Consider the following 19,955-nt stretch of genomic DNA (forward strand, 5'->3'; position numbering starts at 1 on the left):
CAATGCTTTGGAACTGATACTAATGTGTAGTACTGCGTGGAAAAGTTGAAATTATTTTAACTAAACACGGCGTGTTACTTTTAAAATGTAATAGATTACAAATTACTGACTACAACTGGAAATTTGCAATCTGATTACATTACTAATTACTTCATGTTAAAAGTATTTAGATTACTACTTACTTTTCTTTGAAGTTATTTTTAAAACATAAAATATACCTAAAAAATATATATATATACTGCAGATCTTTCAGTAATTTAATACTCACTGAAAAACATTACAATGGGTTGATTGACACAGCAGCTTGTCATAGTAAAAAGACTTAAAGAGATCGTTTGCCTAAAACTTTAAATTCTCTAATCATTTACTTTATCCAAACCAGTTTTTTTTTTTTTTTTTTTTTTTTTGAACACAAAAGAAGACGTTTAGAGGAAAACTGGATACCTGTAACCACTGACACCTATAGTATGAAAAAGGACTGGAACGTTTGAGTGTTTAGTATTTGTCTGAGGTAATTAGTCTACTAAAATGTGTATATTCCATACAAAGTATGAAGCCGAGTTCTTGTCACGTGACTCGCCGTTTTCTGGGCGCGCCTGGAAAATGCAAGCGCACACAATATGCACTCCTAATATGTGCACTCAAGTCGTGTGCCTTCATTGGAAATAACAAACTTGCACACACAAAAGTGGCAATATGTGAATGGCTCCTGACCTTTACTCTCGATCCTGCACAAAAATCTAATTTAGCGTGTTTTTGGGTGTCGGCGTACTTCTTAGTGACGAGTATTATCCTTAAATGCTTTCTATTAAAATGCTTGAAAAAGTTACTGGTTGTATTTAAAGCAGTCAAAAGTTTTTTAGAGACTGGACAAAGACTGCATTTCACAGAAATATTTTTGTTTTTACGCTCAATGAAATCAAAGTTATGTCTGTATTTTCAATTGAATAAGCAGCCACTCTCCCCAGCAACCATTTCAGCTCACATTCTCCAGCAATTTGAAAGCCCATGCTTATTAACTGACGTTGCTGTGAAAAACGTGATTTAAAAGAAGCATATTTTTCTTCTAAAACTAAATTTTTTTGTATATTTTTTTTTACTTTAGTAACTGTACTCAAATTACACAAATTTTAAATGTAATTCGTTACATTACTGTGTTCCCCAAATATGTAACTACAATACAATAAAGCATTACTGTGGAACGCATTACAACCAACTTTGGTGGACATGCAGGTCACACTCAAGTATGTGTTTACATAAACAAGCAATGAAAAAGTAGTACATGGGAATGGAAAATGCAATCTGTGTGAATGGCCACTAAAGCTTTCATAAAATTTCCTTCACTGTCCAATTCATTGATGACCTGCCTTTTCAAGTCTTTAGTATTTTGCATTTTAGCCAACAGTAGGTCTACATATTATAATATCATTAATGTTATTATTGTTACCATATGTTTGAGCAATAATAATTCTAGTATTATACCTCTTATAGCATACAGTATCGAGAAAATATTATATTGTGAGTTCAGTATTAAGATACATATCAAATTATGACTACCTAGCAGTAGCATTACATCTTACACTCACCGGACACTTTATTAGGTACACTTGTCCAACTGCTCGTATAACGCAAATGTCTAATCAAACAAATCACATGTCAGCAAGTCAATGCATTTAGAAATGTAGACATGGTCAAGGTGATCTGCTGCGGTTCAAACCGAGCATCAGAATGAGGAAGAAAGCTGATTTAAGTAAATTTGAACTTGGTTGTTGTCATGGTTTTGGTGCCAAACAACAATTCTGCTGAAACTGCGTGATGCTATCATGTCAATGTGTACGAAAATCTCTGAGGAATATTTCCAGTACCTTGCTGAATTTATGCCACAAAGGATTAATTAAGTTCTGAAGGCAAAAGTGGGTCCAACCCGATACTAGTAAGAGTTACCTAATAAATACGCCAATGAGTGCACAAATTACCACAGAAAAAGTGTGGGGAGTGATAAAAACAGAGAAAAAAGGAGATCAATGGGAAGAGAAATACGAGTAAACTGTTTGATTCCGTCATGGCAATGATGCCAGACGGAGCACACACAAATGTTGTTTAGCATGCAGTGGGTTTGGTCCATTAAAGCGGAGTCGTGATGAGGCTACCTGAGGTTGACAGCCAGAGGAGATTGGCCTCCAGATTTGTTTAGTTTCCTCATTACTGTGAAGGTTACCGACCCCATCAGCAGCAAAAAACAATTTTGAAAATCACACAGATTACCAAAAGTCAGCAAACTTGGCTGGACCGTCTTAATTAGGCTAAGTAGCTCAATCTTTCTCACATCAGCATGAAGTTCTCTGTTAATCCTGGATGATTAGATGCATTTCAGTTGAAATTATTGTAAATTGTGAGTTGATTTTCTTACCCTGTGTATCTGAACAGATGTTGTAGGAATAGTTTGGAAGCTCGTAATGAATGCATATCCGGTTCATGTTTTTACATCAGCCAGCCAGAGTTGTTGAGTTCTTATGCATGTGAGCTGTCCTGGCACAAAGGTATCTGGGATTGGATGTGGGCAAGTGAGATTGGGAGGGGGTTTGTACCTTTTTGCTTTATGAAAAATTGTGTTTGTATTGAAGGAAGACAAAACCAGACAGAAGGATGAATGTATGAACAGCAGAGATTTAAAGGATATGGAAAAGATTATGACTAGACTCTAATTTACATGTTCTTAACTCACAACGGGGTAAGAAATGAACCATGTCTCAGGGCAAAAAAACTGCTACTGAAGGTGATAAGATGTTTTATGCATAAAACGTTAAACATAATAATAATAAAAATATTAATGATTAAAAATTTTAAAATATAAATTACAAAATTATTTTTTTTCTAATTAATACATAAATTGTTGCATTTATGTAAGGGTTTAATGTGTATGCGTCTGAGATTGCATAACTTTGTAACCCAGTAGGTAGCTATTACATTTGCTGTTACAATACAAGTATTACAAATGAAATGAATCAAGTTAAACTAAACTGAAATGTTCAGTATGAAATTACGTTGGTATTTAGTTGGTATTAGATTGTGTCGGAAAGTGACTAAAAATCCAACGTCAAACCAACACCTAAACCAACGTCATATTGACATCAAATACTGACATTTATTCATCAGGTATGGCAACCAAAAGCCAACATCTGATAGACATCATATTGGTAGCGTCAACACAAAATCAAGCTAAAACATTATTAGACGATATTTTGTAGTTTTCATTTCAGAAGTTATTTGTTATTGTTGTTTGTCTGGTAGACCAGCAAAAAATATAATAAATTAAAGATACAACTTATACCAAATAAAATTCTTTTCATTTTCTCTAAGAAAAATATACAAATATTTTTTTGTTAACTGTGCAGGTAAATGATTTGTTTAATTCAGTGGAAAAAAAAGATTTAATTAATGCTTCACTGTAATTGCTGTGTCATCAATTGTCATATATTTGAAAAATGTCATTATTTTGTCTTGAGCATCAGATTTTTCCTTGCCGCTGCTTATGTGTTTTCATTTTGTCCATCTCACTCACGGCAAATTTGAGTCTTTAATGAGTGTTTAATTTGCAACCCATGGCTGGATATATAGCCTACATTTAGATTTAAAAGAAAATATCTTAATATTAAAAAGGAATGTCATAATGAATGCGCTTAAAAAATGTAACCTACTTGTCAGCAGGCATCAGTATTTATTGAGATTAGCATAAGATAAAAATTTAAATTAAAAAGATAAGACATTTTGATTTAGCAATACTTGTTACTGCTTTGGGAAATAACTCTTGTCGTAGACGTAACAGGATGACTGATTGTAAAGTAAATGTATTGTCTCATTTGTTACCCACAACAAGTCAAGATTTAATCAACACAAAATCATATTATCTGGCATAGTGACTTTTGTAACCGACATTGAAAATCATGTGATCTGACTGGGGCTTAAAGTATACTGAAGTGCAGTAAAATTAACAATAAAATGCTCATGATTGGGTATGACAGTGCCGCAGTAGGTAGTGCTGTCGCTTCACAGCGAAAAGGTCGCTGGTTTGAACCTCGGCTCAGTTGGCGTTTCTGTGTGGAGTTTGCATGTTCTCCCTGCCTTCGCGTGGGTTTTCTCCGGGTGCTTCGGTTTCCCCCACAGTCCAAAGACATGCTGCAGGTGAATTGGGTAAGCTAAATTGTCCGTAGTGTTTGAGTGTGTGTGTGAATGTGTGTGTGGATGTTTCCCAGAGATGGGTTGGGGCTGGAAGGGCATCCGCTGCGTAAAAAAAACTAACTGGATAAGTTAGCGGTTCATTCCGCTGTGGCGACCCCGGATTAATAAAGGGACTAAGCCGACAAGAAAATGAATGAATGAATGCTCATGATCTGACTTCACCTTTACTCTGATTAGACTTAAACTAAGCTCAACTTAAATAAATAAAGTGTAACTATTAATCAAGTAATAACTATTAAACTGACATTAATTAAAATTATCCATATTAATTCAGATTAGCTAAGGATAGTCGACTGAACCGTGATAAACTAAAATATATTGAACAGCACTTCAAACTTACATGCTGAACAGACTTGAAAGAGGTGCAGGAATACATTACGTTGAAATCAGTGGCTTTACTTGAAAACACAAGTTGAATCTCATGTTTAAGTCAAAAGAGTGAGAGAAAAGCAGCACAACAAGGTCAATGTGACTTCACTGATTTACATGGTAACAGACTCACTGTGTGTTTTAGATTGAGTTGCTAACTCATTTTGATCTCTGATTGTATCTGAGGTTGTAAGAGCAAAACGATCTCTAAGACAGAGCGAACAGGCTGAATAATAAAGAGATGTCTTAAAGTTGAACCGAAACCAAAGACACACCACCAGGACACAAAGAAAACCTTCAGAAAAATGGACAATGATGGAGAGAGTTTTAAAATGAAGTGAGAGGACAGTCATAAGTAGCAGTTTGTGAAGTGGAAACATGTAGATGAATATTGTGGCCTGCCGAGACATTTTGAGGGTAAACTGAAATGAGACATCGCATGATGTTACTTGAATAATCTATACATATTAATCAAACTGATTAAGAATTTATAGCAGAGCTTCAGAACATGAGCCCTAGAGAACAAAAAAATGAAGTGAAATCAACATGAAGGCATGAAATAAGCACTTATACCAAACTACACTTCATAAACTCCCTCATTAGATATGATCATTAAAAAGAGTCTTGTCATAGTTTTTACACTTTCAGGTTCCTTTGGTTATTTTGTTGCTGTTTGAGCATGAAAAGTATTATGTATAATGTATAAAATGCACTGATTCTGAACTCCCACTGAAGCCTCTTTGTAGTCCTAAGCTATAGGGATCATTCCCACCGAATGCAGTTTTGCTTAAAAAAACATGTGCACAGGATTAGTTTGAATAAAAGCACATCAAAAAGCATGAGGGTATCTGAACATAGCCACTGAGCACCTGTAATCAGAAACTTTCAATGGTTGTCCCACTTCTGAGTTCTTCTGCACTGTAAAAAATAAATCCGTAAAATTTACGGTAAAAAAACGGCAGCTGTGGTTGCAGTACTTTACGTTAAAAACACGGTACAAACCATAAAAGTAATTTTTCATTTTTATGGTAAATTACCATATTTTATAGAGGTAATATATTCGTATTTTAAATGTATCAACATCTACACATCTTTTGTTACACAGTTAGACATGTTAGCACACCCACATTCAGGTGTCGATGAGGAAATAACATAATGACCCAATGCCCATCACAATTAACTTTTCCCACAAGCAGAAAAGAGTATCAGCATATAGAAGGTGCTCAGTGTCATTCACACAGCTACTAAACACCAGTATGGTAACACGCATAAAATTAAAGTCATGAAATAAACATTGTTTATCAACATTAGATGTAACACAAATCTCTAATGTACATAACTGATGGGGAAACAACTAAAAAGATCCATATAAATGTCAACCAAATGCATAAAAAGTTATGTGCCATGCAGGGAATTCTGGGAAAATCAATTTACGGTTATTCGCCATATATATTAAGGAAACATACCGTCAACCAGTTTACAGATTTTTACTGTGGCATTTTTATAGTTTTTTACCGTTTAAATCACGGCTATTTTTTACAGTGTGATTGGTCCACTACTTTGGAACTGACAGTGATGAGCAGCGCTGCGTGTAAAAGTTGAAGATATTTTAACTTGACATGCCATCTAAAAAACATGGCGCGTGTGTGCACGGTGCACTTAAAAAGATGCCAGACACAAGCGTAAAGGTCATAAACATCAAATGCCTGTTCACATTGAAAAACATAAATGCATTTATGTGTAAAAATCCCCTTAGTGTAAAATGCACTCCTCAGAAATTAAATAATTTCATTTAAAACGGACAGAGTGTGTTTTAGTTGTGTGTTGTTTTTATGTTACTAGCTTTGTTTCCATCCACCTACTATTATGCCCTTTTTGCATATGTGCATAAAAAAAAACGGTTGATGGAAACGGCATAATTCACATACATTTTGAAAATGTGCATAAAAAATGTATGCACATAACTGAGTATGATAAACTTTTTATTCAATAAGAAAAGATGCGCATAAACTATGATGGAAACACTTTTACCGCACAAATTTCAGTATGCGCATTAAAAAAGGTCAAGTGATTTTGTGATAAGAGATCATGTGAAGATGACAATGTGTGTAAATGGACAAATCAGCAGACTGAGCACATTTTAAACCATCTGAACTTTTGTTTTGGTATTTCTACAATGCCGTACCTTTTCAGTATTAGTCTTACTATATTATTAATAACCTCCAGAATCAAAAACGTTTGTGCTCCGCGTCTGACACCTTCAAACGCCACCGCACGTTCACTGCGTGTCAGTTATTTATTAGATGAAAAAAAGATTGACTCAGCTTCTCCTATTGCAGCAAATTAGTTTTTACTGTTGACATTTGGCGCCAGATAATCAGGACAATTTTGTTCGCATTGACTCGTTGGATGGAAACGCTACTTTATTCGCATGTCTTTTGTACGATAATCCAGTTTTGAGAATAGAGTTCATTCGCATTTTTGGATGAAAACATAGCTACTGTTTTACTGCTCTAATATGCCATTATGCAATTTTGTCCCCAACAGTTTATAATAAAGGTGTGGTTCAGAATATAGTTTTAAAGCTTGGTTGTGTTTATAAGTCGCAAAGCAATGTGTGCTCATGTTTCACTTGAAGGAAATCATGTTATTTTTTCATAAATCTCATTTTGATTGTACACAACTGACTGATATATTTCCTAGTTCCTCTGAAAGGCCCACCCTCAAGTGACTCTGATTGGTCATTGTCATAATGTGCTGCGATTCGGGGATCAGCTCCATGTCATGCCCGTACAAACACACGCTTGTCTGCTGTGTAAACAGACAGTCAACTTCCTGCCTGCTCTCTAAAATAAAATCTGACAAGTGTCTGTAACGAGTGAAAATGAGGTGCAGCTCCTTTAAGAGACCTCGTCATTGTGTGTGTGTGAATGTGTGAACTTTCTGTAACAAGCACATGTGCACAGGACTTTCTTTTTCTCTGATGCTCGGATTAAGTTATTTTCTGGAATATATCGTCACAGAAGAATAAAGCACAAGATGTGGGATGCAACCTGTGTGAACCTTGATTTATTTTTTTTGCTGCTACCACGAGTTAGGTGTGCTATCCTGTATTTTTTTTTAACTCAACTCACATTCACATATATCCGGAATATGCAGGTGTAAGTAATAGGAATCATCCACATATCTTTTGCGACTTCATTATCTGAGATGTAAAACGCATGAAAAAGCTGCCTAAAGAGCATCAATGCAAAGTCGCGCACACATACAGAGACACAAACGCACTGGTGAATTGTGTGTATGTGTGTGTTTAAAGCAGTTTGACTGATAAATATGAATTTGTAGCTAAATCATTTGCAGTGCAAAACATCTTTTCCCATTGTTTACATCGTTGCTACAACATACTGTTAACGCTAGACACTGTACATGTCATGATCAATTTTAACAAATAAAAACACTTAGAGGTTGAAGTTCACAGCTTCTGCTTTGAGGAGATTTTAACCGAATCCAGCACTGAACTGGGAGAGATTCTGTAAATGTTTTGTCAAATCATGCTGGCTATGTATTTTATAATTCTCTGAAACATAATTAATATTGAACTGTAAGCACTTCTGTCTTTGTGTCGTGTCCTTTGGAAGCCCAAATACAGAAACAGAAGAAGCTCTGTGGAAACAGCAGCGTTTGGACGCATTTTAGCTCTCTCTGCTATAACGTTACAGTGCCTCTGGCCACGGCACTTAGCTGTCCAGTGTGTGTGCGCGGTAAAAGAACCTTTGTGATCTCACAAGGACCATAAGTATTTTTTTTAGTCCCGAAAATTAGTTCATTGTAGGCTTTGCTAAGCTAACTCTGTAAAAACCAAGGTCTCCCTTTGCATTGACCTTAGAACGTTTTACATTCAGAGATGTTGTTTATGTTCACACAGCTACATTACACATCAACTAAAGTTTAAAGTATGATATAGTAGTGGACCACCCCTTTAACATAACCAATTGTATAAACTTGATTATTGTATGTGTTTTTTGACATAACCTAGCCTATGTTTGACCAAAGTTACATCATATGAACTTTGTTGGTAATCAGTATTTCAGTGCTCAACCGCCAACATGATGCACCAGTCATCATGATTTGTCAGACCAGGCCACTTTTTTCCAAATATCCACGGTGCACTCTGGATGATTTTGGGACCTTTTTATGTGTTGTTGGCGATGGTGTGCAGTTAACATGATTACACAGGATTTTATGTAGATGTCTGTGTGCTGTGACAAATTGCCCTGGTCAACACTGTTGTAGTTGCTGATGATTTGTTGCACTGTGGCCCTGTGATTGGTGTGAACAGTGTGCTAAAGTCTCTACTGTGGAAAACACATGTGGACAGCAGTTTGCAGTCTGGCCGTCATTGTTACCACTTTCACTTACAAGTGAACAAGTACCATCATTTACAATATCAAAGTTCGAGGTACCAGACCATCATAATTGGTTCTTTGTAAAACTCAGATTTAACAGCGGATATTTACATTCTTCCATTATATAAATTATAGATGGGCATTGATTATTTTTTTTTTTATCTAGATTATTCTCGTAATTAGTGTAGATTAAAATGGCTCATTTGAATTCTGCTAAAGGCATTCAGAATATGTGTGCTACATTAGACCAGGGGCTCATCTCCTGTTTTCAAAATGCATCAGAAACTGTTCTACTATGGATAATTGATTAACTGTTTATTCAGTTAAACATGAATTTTGAACTGTAGGCTTACATAAGCTGAAAACTGCGATTTTTATTTTTTATTCTTTTGTTGTTGTTTTTTTGGTTACCTTAAAAATTAAGTCATAACTGAACTAAACAGATATGGAATTAAGACATGTGGAATATGCATATATTAGTGGCATTATTGAAATAAACACAGCGATTAAACTATTGTTGTCATATACTATATCACTTTTTGCCATATTTTCCTACAAGATCCACACACGCCGCTGTCAGTAAAGGACTGCACAAATGCGGAAGTTTTTTTTTTCTTTCTTTCCATTTGGTGGGCATTATTAAATTCCATAACACTCTTACCAGTCCTTACTCCTTATTTGTGTGTAATACAATAATGTTTTAATAATAAAGGGCACTTTTTTTTGTCAGACGGCTCACCGGTCAGGTCTACATCCGCACTAAAATATATATTTACAGAAATATATATATTTATAAGATAGGAGTCTCGCATTTACGTAGCACATTAATGCAGATAATGGCCCAGTTAAAGTCAGAATTATTAGCCCCTTGTTTATTTTTTCCCTCAATTTCTGTTTAAGAGTAAAAAAAAATTCAACAGATTTCTAAACATAATAGTTTTAATAACTCATTTCTAATAACTGATTTATTTTGTCTTTGCCATGATGACAGTAAATAATATTTTACTAGGTATTTTTCATGACGCTTCTATACAGCTTAAAGTGACATGTAAAAGCTTAACTAGGTTAATCAGATTAACTAGCCAAGTTAGGGTAATTAGGAAAGTTATTGTATAACAATGGGTTGTTCTGTAGACTATAAAAAAATATGTAGCTTTAAGGGGCCAATCATTTTGACCTTAAAATGGTTTTTAAAAAATTAAAAACTGCTTTTATTCCAGCTAAAATAAAGCATATAAAACTTTCTCCAGAAGAAAAAATATTATCAGACATACTGTGAAAGTTTCCTTGCTCTGTTAAACATAATTTAGGAAATATTTAAAAAAGAAAAAAAAAAATCAAAGGGGGACTAATAATTCTGACCTCAACTGTGTGTGTGTGTGTGTGTGTGTGTGTGTGTGTGTGTGTGTGTGTGTGTGTGTGTGTGTGTGTGTGTGTGTGTGTGTGTGTATATATATATATAATTTAATTTTATTTATTTATTCATTTTTAGAGATTTGTTTTTCTTTGAGCAGAAACCATATGACCATCTTGTTTAATGTTGCTCTAGACTGGGAGTGGTTGTATGTAAAGGCTCATTTGCACATATAATTTGCATATCATCTGTCTTAATAAAAGTATTTTGTACATGCAAATAAAGAGTATTTAGGCTATTAAACATCGTACACCATTTAAAGGACAGTGAAACAGTCAAATAAAAACAAATAATTTAAATATTTTACAAACACTGTATATAATATAATTAAAACAAATTAAAATATTAGAATTTAAAACATTTCAATTTAAATATAATTTAAACAGTAGTTTATTGTTGTGGTGTCGGTTTTAATTTTCAGCTTCATTACTCCAGTCTTCAGTGTCAAATAGGGCTTCAGAAATCAATGTTGCTTGGAAAACATCAATGAAGAAACAATCGATGATGAAAACGGTTGTTCTGCTTGCTATTTTTTCAGGATTTTTAATGAATAGTGTGTTTAGAAGAACAGCATTTAATTAAAATAGAAGTCTTTTACCAATTTATCAGCCTTAAAAAGTCTCAAACCTCTGAACAGTGTATATAATGACCTCACTCTTCCATCAATTTCTCTAATTAGGGAGATGCTTTCAGGCTCCTCTCACAAAATGGCCGCCCAGACTGGGCCGCCCCTCTCTTCACAGGTTCAGTCCCCTGTGTATTATTAATGACAGCATGTTTCAGGCTGGACAGAATCAGGTCTCTTGGGTTCAAGGGTGGCTGTTTAATGCCTAGAGGCTGGCTTTGGAGAGATAGAGGGTGATGGATGGCTAGTAAAGAGGGAGCGGAGGCTGCAGGAGAGAGTGGTGATGGTGATGAACAGCAATTATCAGATCCACTTTTTTTTTTTGTCTCATTCTTATATCCCAGCGCATTCCATGAATACATACACTTTGGTGTGACATAACAATTGTAAAATAAATAAATAAATTGTAATAATAATAAGAAAACGTTAGAGGCGTCAAAATAAATTCATGGATCCATCTTGTCTTGTGTGATTTCAGTGGGATTTTCTTAGCACATGTTGGGCCCTATAGTACCAACGGAGCATTGTTTAAACCCAACGGCCAACCTTAGTGCTCTTACAGACCAGGTCTGTCCCTTTACGGCCACAGTAAATCCATCAACTACCTATCCTGTGGTAATGGTGAGTAAATGGAGAAGGGTCATCAAGTAGGTCATGGGTTGTGTGTTCAGACAAGCCAAAAAGATCTAATCAGGTCTTGTGCTCTTGATTCATTGATGACCAGGACAACCATCTGGAGATGGGCCAGATACAAGATTATGTGAACCTTGGTATAAGGAGACAGACAGACCAACATGAGCACAGATGTCATTTAAATAACAGTGCATTATTTTGGGGAGTGTTCAGGCAGCCAAAAAATCCATTTGAATATTTGGAATTTACAATTCAATTCAGATTTTATTTTATCCTACTCCGAAGAGATGTGTCTTTAATCTAGATTATGTGTCATATGTCATGTGCGCTGTTGTTTACTTTGCTCTCTCAAGCAATTTGGTGCCTGCACGCACCTGTTAGTCATTCTGATGTTCAGCGATTCACTTTTCCTTTGCACCTGTACTCACTTGGCTTTACTCATGTGCTACTTATGTTGCCCTATGTCTGTGTTTAGTTGCTTGAGTTTTCTCGTTTGTTGCATGTTGCCAGTCAATAGATGTGTTTCACAAACCTTTTGTACTCCATCTAGTCCTTGTCCGCATCTGTGTGCTCGTACCGAATGTGCCATCCTATGGAAGCTCTGTCTCGAATCCATCAAGTCCGGCTCATGACCCTCTGTTTGCGTGCTTGAGTGCTGGCTAGTACCACTGAGGTGTTTGCTCCTCCGAAGGCCAGATATATCCAGATGAATCAGAATAATGTAGCTACTGGCATGTTTATATATTATACTATATACTACACTAGGCCTGTCTTATCTGCCTCAGAGCTAACTTACCAGAACTGTCTCCATCACTGCTCTTATCAATTGCCCAATCTGCATCATTCTCATTGTCACTAAAACCCATCTCACCCTCACTTTCATCTACAGTAAGAGCCAGTTCTGTCCTTTTCTTGTTTCACTTACCATAGAACATGGTGATGCTTGCTAATACAATGTTCCCTGTATTCATATCTACTCAAAAGTAGTAATGCAATTAAAACTAGATTTTATCCATCATGCAAATGCCATTAACATACAACTAATCAGCATTATATTACCAGCATTCATGTTGTTGTTGTTACAAATTAAACGTTCACAGTTGACCTTGCTAGCTAGCTAACCTATTGCAATATTGCCCATTCCACTATTGCACAGTGTTGCCATTTGGCAACATATACATTTGATTGATTTACAAAAACTAATTTAATAATAAAAAAAAAAGTTTGCTAAAAAAGAGTTGTGAATATGTCATCATAACTTACTGGAAGTGATGTCTCAGATTTTTTTGCATTCAGCAACTACTCGCAATAAACACCAGTCTGTTTAAAATCGCACCAGAGAAAAACACTGCTTGTCATGTGACTTAACCAAAGCACATCATTGGCTAAACTAAGGTCTTTTCTTTCCAAAAAAATAAAAAATAAATAAAAAGTCAATGTTGGTCATAAAGAAACTCGCAGGGAATAATCATAAATATCATGTTGCCATATGGCAACACCATGTGGTAGAGGGTTAAGCCACTGTTAGTTTGAAGTAATCAATCATTGAAAATGGGAAATGTCATTACTTGGATAATTTGTTGACAACATATTTAATAATGAAATTAAATATTTATAGTGTATTATTTAAGTTTATTTTAAGCTTGCAGCCCACCTGCAGGATCGTTGCAGGCCCACCAGTTGAAAATCCCTGGTGTAGATTTAAACTTCTTCATTATGTTTGGATATTTTATTTTTTTAAATTTTATTCCAGAAATAACTTGTTCTACAGATTGTGCATTAGTGTTACATGCTACTGTATTTGATAGCATTGATAGCGTTTCAATAGATAATGTCAAGAATGTATTTATGTTTTTCAATTCCTTACTAAATGTGACATTCTTAAAGCAATAAATAACCTGTCCATGAGCTCTTTGAGTGACTTTAAATCTTTTAATTTAAGTTCCCACTTTTTAACCCCTTCGGACCCTGTGTCCATTACAATGAACATCAAATGTTTGTTTATTATTTATTTTTATTTTACTTTATTTTACTTATTTATTTTGTGTGTGGTTCCTCTGCATTTCATCGAATTTAAAGCCTGCAGTCCATTAGTATGGATGATTGTTATCCAATCAGACGGCAGTAAGGCTTAGCATGTTGTAATTTGAATAATAATAATAATAATAATAATAATAATAATAAATCCACTACACTGAAAAGCAGCATGGCATGATCAAATCACTCCAGACACAGACATAAGCCACATTTACAATGTTTTTATTCAGAATTATTGATATTATTGCCAATAAATCAAAGATTGTATGTAAAAAAGAGGGATTGCACTTATTAATTAAAGTGTATATCTGTTGTAACATGCAAGCTGTAGATCAGATTTTTATTTTTTATTTTTTCAAATATGTCTGTCTATTAGGATGGACAATGGATTCAAGATCTGTTACTGAAAGTAAATCTCCAGTAATGCTGATTGAACTTACTTATATTAAAAAATCTATATCGATGTACTTATTCATAGCTGAAACAATTCTATATGCAGAATATACAGTTCTTGAGCATATAGTAGATGGAAGTATCTCAGATGTGGATATTATGTGGAGTAATGAGAAAAATGAAGATACAGTTTGTTATAAACAAGGTGCAATCTATACAACAAAACATAAATACTAAAGTAAAAATGTTACAATGTTTGTGATTTTGAAGATAAATTTCAAGACTAAACCAGCAATCTTGTATGTTTTCCTTTTGTATTTTATGTTGGTATAATGTTCGGTAAGCAATGTTCTGACCTGATGTTTATTGAAATGAGCAAAAAATATATACGCTTAAAGGGTGTTGAATTTTTCTGATTGCAATTTGGTCTAATTTATAGGAGCTTCAAGAACTTTTTCAGAAACTAGGAACATAATTTGGATCTGAAGGTTAAACATTTTTTTAAGCAGAAAAGACCATTGCAAAGACGCTTATAATAGCTGGATCTGGCAACACGGCAGATGCTGCACTAACAGCTCTCTCAAGCCTCGTTCACTCAGCCAGAGTCTCGCAGTGATCATTTTCATGTCACGGACACAAACTGTCTTGCAAACTGTCTAAACTTAATTATATATGCAGACACTCATATGAGTAGTTTAAAAAAATTGACAGAAGCCCAGACCTGGATGACCTCATAGCTGGCTCCAGGCCTGAATGCAATCATGTCAAAATGGACTAAAATGGAGTTTTCCCAGCTATACAGCATTCCATGGCACAAAGAACAAAAGAAGTACTATAGGCAAAATGGATGTCCAGAACATCATCATTTACAACATAGGCACATTCTGAAAATGTAGCCCTATATAAGTTTTTGTGTCGCTTACCAGCAGACCACTTACCTCCGTGTGGATGGCTTTCCCGATGTAACCAGTTTGTCCAGTTATCTCACCATGTACTGTACGTTGATGAACTTGAGACGCAGAGAAGGAGTTGACCACAGCAATGGTGTTCGAGTCCAGTAAAAAATGGTTTCAGAAAGCAGGTACGACAAAAACAGAATAAAAAAATAAACAAAATAAACAAGTAAATATCAGGGTGAAAAGTGGTAAAAAAAAGACATGGTAAAAACCAGGCAAGGGCATTTCTTTATCTGGATTGCTTTTTTTTTATTTTCGTTTGGGTGTAGAGAAGTGGGTGGGCGCTGGTCAATCTGTGCTTCTGAAAACACTGTTGGTGGGATTAAGCAAAGGAGGATGGTGGATCAGTCGATCGGTCATTCAGTCAGTCAAACAGTCAGTCCACAGCTGCCTCTGGTAGATTTAAGTGAGAACAGCAGGCATGAATGGTACTCGTGAGAGAAATTTGAGATCTCACAAAGTATACACCGTGGCCTCTGGTGGACTTGCAAAAACAAAAACTGCAAAAAAAGTACCTACTGGAGACGTATTTGGCACTCTCCAGAAATATATATAGAGGTACGTTTTCAGAATAAGCCTGCATTGATGTTTTATGTTCCTTAGAAGAAAGGATGGTTTGAAATGACATTGGGAGTCTGAATGATGAATGATTTTCAATTTTTATTGAACTACCCCTTTAAGACTTTGAGGCTCTATTTTGTATCCCGTTCACGGAAAGTACCTTACAGTAGCAGCAGAAATATGACTCCCATTACACACCTAGAAATAATATGCAGAGACTTAAACGACCTCTCTTTTTCGCTTTTATATCACACTCTGTCATTCGAATCTTTGCCATTTCTGTCATATACCATTCTTTCATTTTGCTAGGTCTCATGTTTGACGTTCTCTCTTCTCACACAGAATCATATTTTGAGCTTTTCCCACAGGAGCCATCCTATATGTTGAGCCATCTACTTTATTATCTTTTTTTGTGACAGTTTTTAGTTACTATGAAAGAAAAATGATGCTCATGTCTAAATCATTATCTTTCTCACTCTCTTTCTGTCTGTTATGTTCAGTCTGTTACCTTAATGCCTGTCTCTTTCTGTCTGTTTTCTGAGTGAAAATGAGCTTCTGTCATAGGTGTTGATTAATGTGTGACCTGCAGCTCTTCACAATAACAAATACTAGCCTTGTTTTATGTAGTTTTTTTTAAACAAGAGCTGCTATCTGTTAGACTGACCTTTGACTTTATTTTTTTAAATTACATGCTCACTTCTCTTAAATAAGCTTAGATGTTTTTTAGGCATTAATTTGTCACCACTGGCTTGCTTGGTTTGGGACTTGTGAAGCTGCACATTGATGGATTTGCTTTTCAGTGTTTGGACTTACAGCAGTGAAAATTAAACCACACTGAATTGAACTAAACTGAACTTTAACTCTGATAACTAGACTGTAGCAGTTTCAATTCACTAGAACTTCTATGTTAAGCTGCTTTGACTTTGATTTTGTACATATTAAATAAATATTTATTTTTTTATTTATGTCGCAGGAATATAGTATTTTGTTTATTCTCATACTGTAGTTTACAGGAACTAGTGCGGCATTTCATCACGTTCTCACACAGGCGTAATGTACCCTTGTAAAATTTTATATTACAGTTCTGATTATACAAGAATTAGCAGCAGAGAGCCATAAAAGTGTGTTTTGATGAAGCTTTTGGCTCATTACTGCAGTCAGAACAAAGTGTGCGTATAATTAGAAGAGCATTGTTTACACAGAAGCACGCGGCGCTAGTTGTTTTAATTAGCGCTTTCAAAGAGAAAAGTACTCTATAAGTGCACCCTGAAGAAATAAAAAGGCAAATGGTTTACCCTCTTTCCTGTTTCTATCTTCCTTTTGCCAATTGTTTTTTTAGAATTACTGTATAGTTTTTTTATCTGATGGAAAGTTGGCATGTTAGCCTATCGGTTACCCGTATTTTTTGTTTAGTAATAAAGTCATGTTAGGCTGTCTTTACACAATGTAATATAAGTCTTCCATGTCCACTTGCACCCGATTCACATGGGACATCAGCGTCAACACTTGACTGATGGTGTGTCTGAAGTTGGGGCCGAAATGATTGCCATAGCAGTGTAAGCCAATGACATTAGACCGCAACTGGCTACTGTCTGAGCTGGGGTATTTGCATAAAGCGATCTGATTGGCTGACGCTTCTATTCTCAAGAACTTCCCAACTGCAGCAAGTAACGGCTAGATCCACAATTCAGTTCGGCAATGCTTGACGTCACCCATTCAAAGGAATTAAATGGGTGAATGTCGATGCTGATGCTTTGTGTGAATCGTGTGTTATGTACTTTAAGATTTTTCTCAATGTTCCTGGTTAAATTTATTATACCATTCTGTAATTGCTTCTTTTGAATGAGCACAAATCCTGATTCTCTTTAAATGCAAATGAGCTGCTACTCCCTGTCCCATTTTCCAAAAGTGGGTGGAGCCTTACAGCTTGTGCATCATTTACCCCTACAGCAACAAACTAAACATGTGTTTGTGTTTTAAAGCCTCAAACTCTTGATATTTCCTTAAACAAATGCTTATTAGAAACTCCTTTAACTGGTTTTAGTCAACATGGTGACAACTGGCCATTTATTTTTGCTCCATAGATCCAGCCAGGAGAGGCCTTTACTGTGTACCACACCAGCCCGACGCTCTCCAGCTTATGCAAACCCGTGGTGCTGTGGACCCAGCAGGACGTGTGTAAGTGGCTAAAGAAACACTGTCCCCACAACTACCTGACCTACGTGGAGGCCTTCTCTCACCACGCCATCACAGGTACTGCACGTCTATCTTATCACTGCACATACCTTACTGGGAGAACCTGGAAATATTGGGGAAACTATAAAATTGTGCTTCAGGGCTTGTTAATGGAAAGGAAAACACTCCAGAATATTAGAAAGTTAAAGGAAGCACCCATTCTTTTAAACCACTTGTGTTCATTCAATTATTTTGACATCATTATTAAAGGTATTGGTTGAAAAAGAGAATATGGGAGTTACAATTATTTTAAGCTTTTGTGGTTGTGTCAAAAACAAAAGGTATTACCTTATCTCAAGAAATGTTGTGTTCAGGTTTAAAACATTTATGTTCCCCCGAAAATGTTGTTGGTTTGTGTTCCCTTAAGAAAGTGTATGTTGATTTCAAAATATTTACTGTACTTTCAATCCCCCCAGTAGAGGTTTGTAGAAACTTTGTGTTGAAGTGAAAACTTTGTGTTGAGGTCAAAACTTTTATGTTCCTTTCAGAAATGTTCACTTGCAAAACTTTATTGTCCAAGAAAGTTTAATTGAGCTCAAGACTTTTGCTAAATGATGCAATCTTCTATAAAATGTGTATTTAAATAAAAAGAATGTTATCTTTACAGATATCATTTGTGTTAAGGTCAAAACTTTTTTTTAATTACAAAATGTTTGCATTTCTCTGGAAAATGTTAAATACACTCGCAAAACATTTGTGATGTAAATAATACGAGTTGGGCTTTTGTGAGGGAATGAAAAATTGAGTTTTTTTTAGATAAAGCTAACATAGGCTCATTCTGACAACATACCCCTATATACATTTCTGGAGATCACAAATTATATAGCCAGAGGAACTTATGGGTGCATTTTATCTTTAAAGCGAATGCTACGGTGCGTTATGACGCCATTCCTTTTCACGCTTAACAGCTGACAGCTTACCTCTGTGTGGACGGAGTTATCTGTTTGTCTGGTGGCTCGCCACGTACTTCAAGGAACCTGAAATACAGAGGGGAGTTGACTGTGACAAAGTGGCTCGAATTCAGCAAAGAACGGTTCTAGAAAGTAGATAAGACAAAACCAAAAAAAATAAATAAATAAAATAAAATAAACAAGTGAATAAATGGGTGCAAATGTGATAAAATCTGAAAACGTGGTAAAAGTCAAGCTGCTATGAGGTCTTTTCTTTTTCATGTAATTTCAGTCAAAGTTTTTGTATTTTTGATGTTGTTTTCAAGCTTTTTTCTGTTCTTTTTTATATCCATTTAAAATTTTTAACAAATTTTAAACAATCTAAAAATTAAAATTTTTAAAAATTAAATAATATTTATATACATACATACATACATACATAGAGTACACACATGCTAAATATTTATCTCGTACAGCAACTTTACTCTTAAACCCAACCTTCACAGGAAGCAATCTGCATTTTCATATTTTGAAAATATTTAATTTTGTGTGATTCATAAGCAATTTTCTTGAAACAAACAAAAAAAAAATTTACTGGTATTGCTTACTTGTGGGCACAAAAAAAATTATTATATACACCACCTTTTTGAAAAGGACACTCTACAGTATATTATATAACAGCAGAATGTATTTTACACACAGTATCTGAATTATTAGCCCCCTTGTATATTTATTTTTATATATTAATATTTATTTTGTATATTTATAAGTTTTACAGACTTTTTTTCAACACATTTCTAAACATTACAGTTGTAATAACTGATTTCTAATAACGGATTTATTTTATCTTTGCCATGATGACAGTACAGTACATCATATTTTACTAGACATTTTTCAAGACAGTTGTATTCAGCTTAAAGTGCAATTCAAGTGCTTAACTAAGTGGTAACACTTTACAATAAGGTTCATTAGTTAATGCATTTACTAACATAAACTAATCATGAACAACACATGTACAGCATTTATTAATTATAATTGAAAATTTACTAATGCATTATTAACATCCAAGTCCATGCTTGTTAATATTAGTTAACGCACCATGAGTTAACATGAACTGACAATGAACTACTGTATTTTCATTAACTAACGTTAACTAACATGAACAAATACAGTAGTTGATGTATTGTTCATTGTTTG

At 35.0% G+C, this 19,955-nt stretch overlaps 1 protein-coding gene across 2 annotated transcripts in view; it reads left to right on the forward strand.

Moving 5' to 3' along the window:
* samd10b (sterile alpha motif domain containing 10b) overlaps window positions 1-19,955 on the forward strand; it is a 214,293-nt gene that overhangs the window by 130,176 nt on the left and 64,162 nt on the right. For both annotated transcript variants that reach the window (XR_015523324.1, XM_087306760.1), the window contains exon 3: window positions 17,718-17,886. Coding sequence is in view for 1 of the 2 variants with exons in the window: in XM_087306760.1 (XP_087162886.1) it covers window positions 17,718-17,886 (169 nt within the window). In the remaining variant the exon portion in view is untranslated. The remainder of the gene's footprint in view (window positions 1-17,717; window positions 17,887-19,955) is intronic.

Source organism: Danio rerio, chromosome 23 (assembly GCF_052040795.2).
Source record: "Danio rerio strain M-AB ecotype USA chromosome 23, GRCz13ab, whole genome shotgun sequence".
NCBI lineage: Eukaryota > Metazoa > Chordata > Actinopteri > Cypriniformes > Danionidae > Danio > Danio rerio.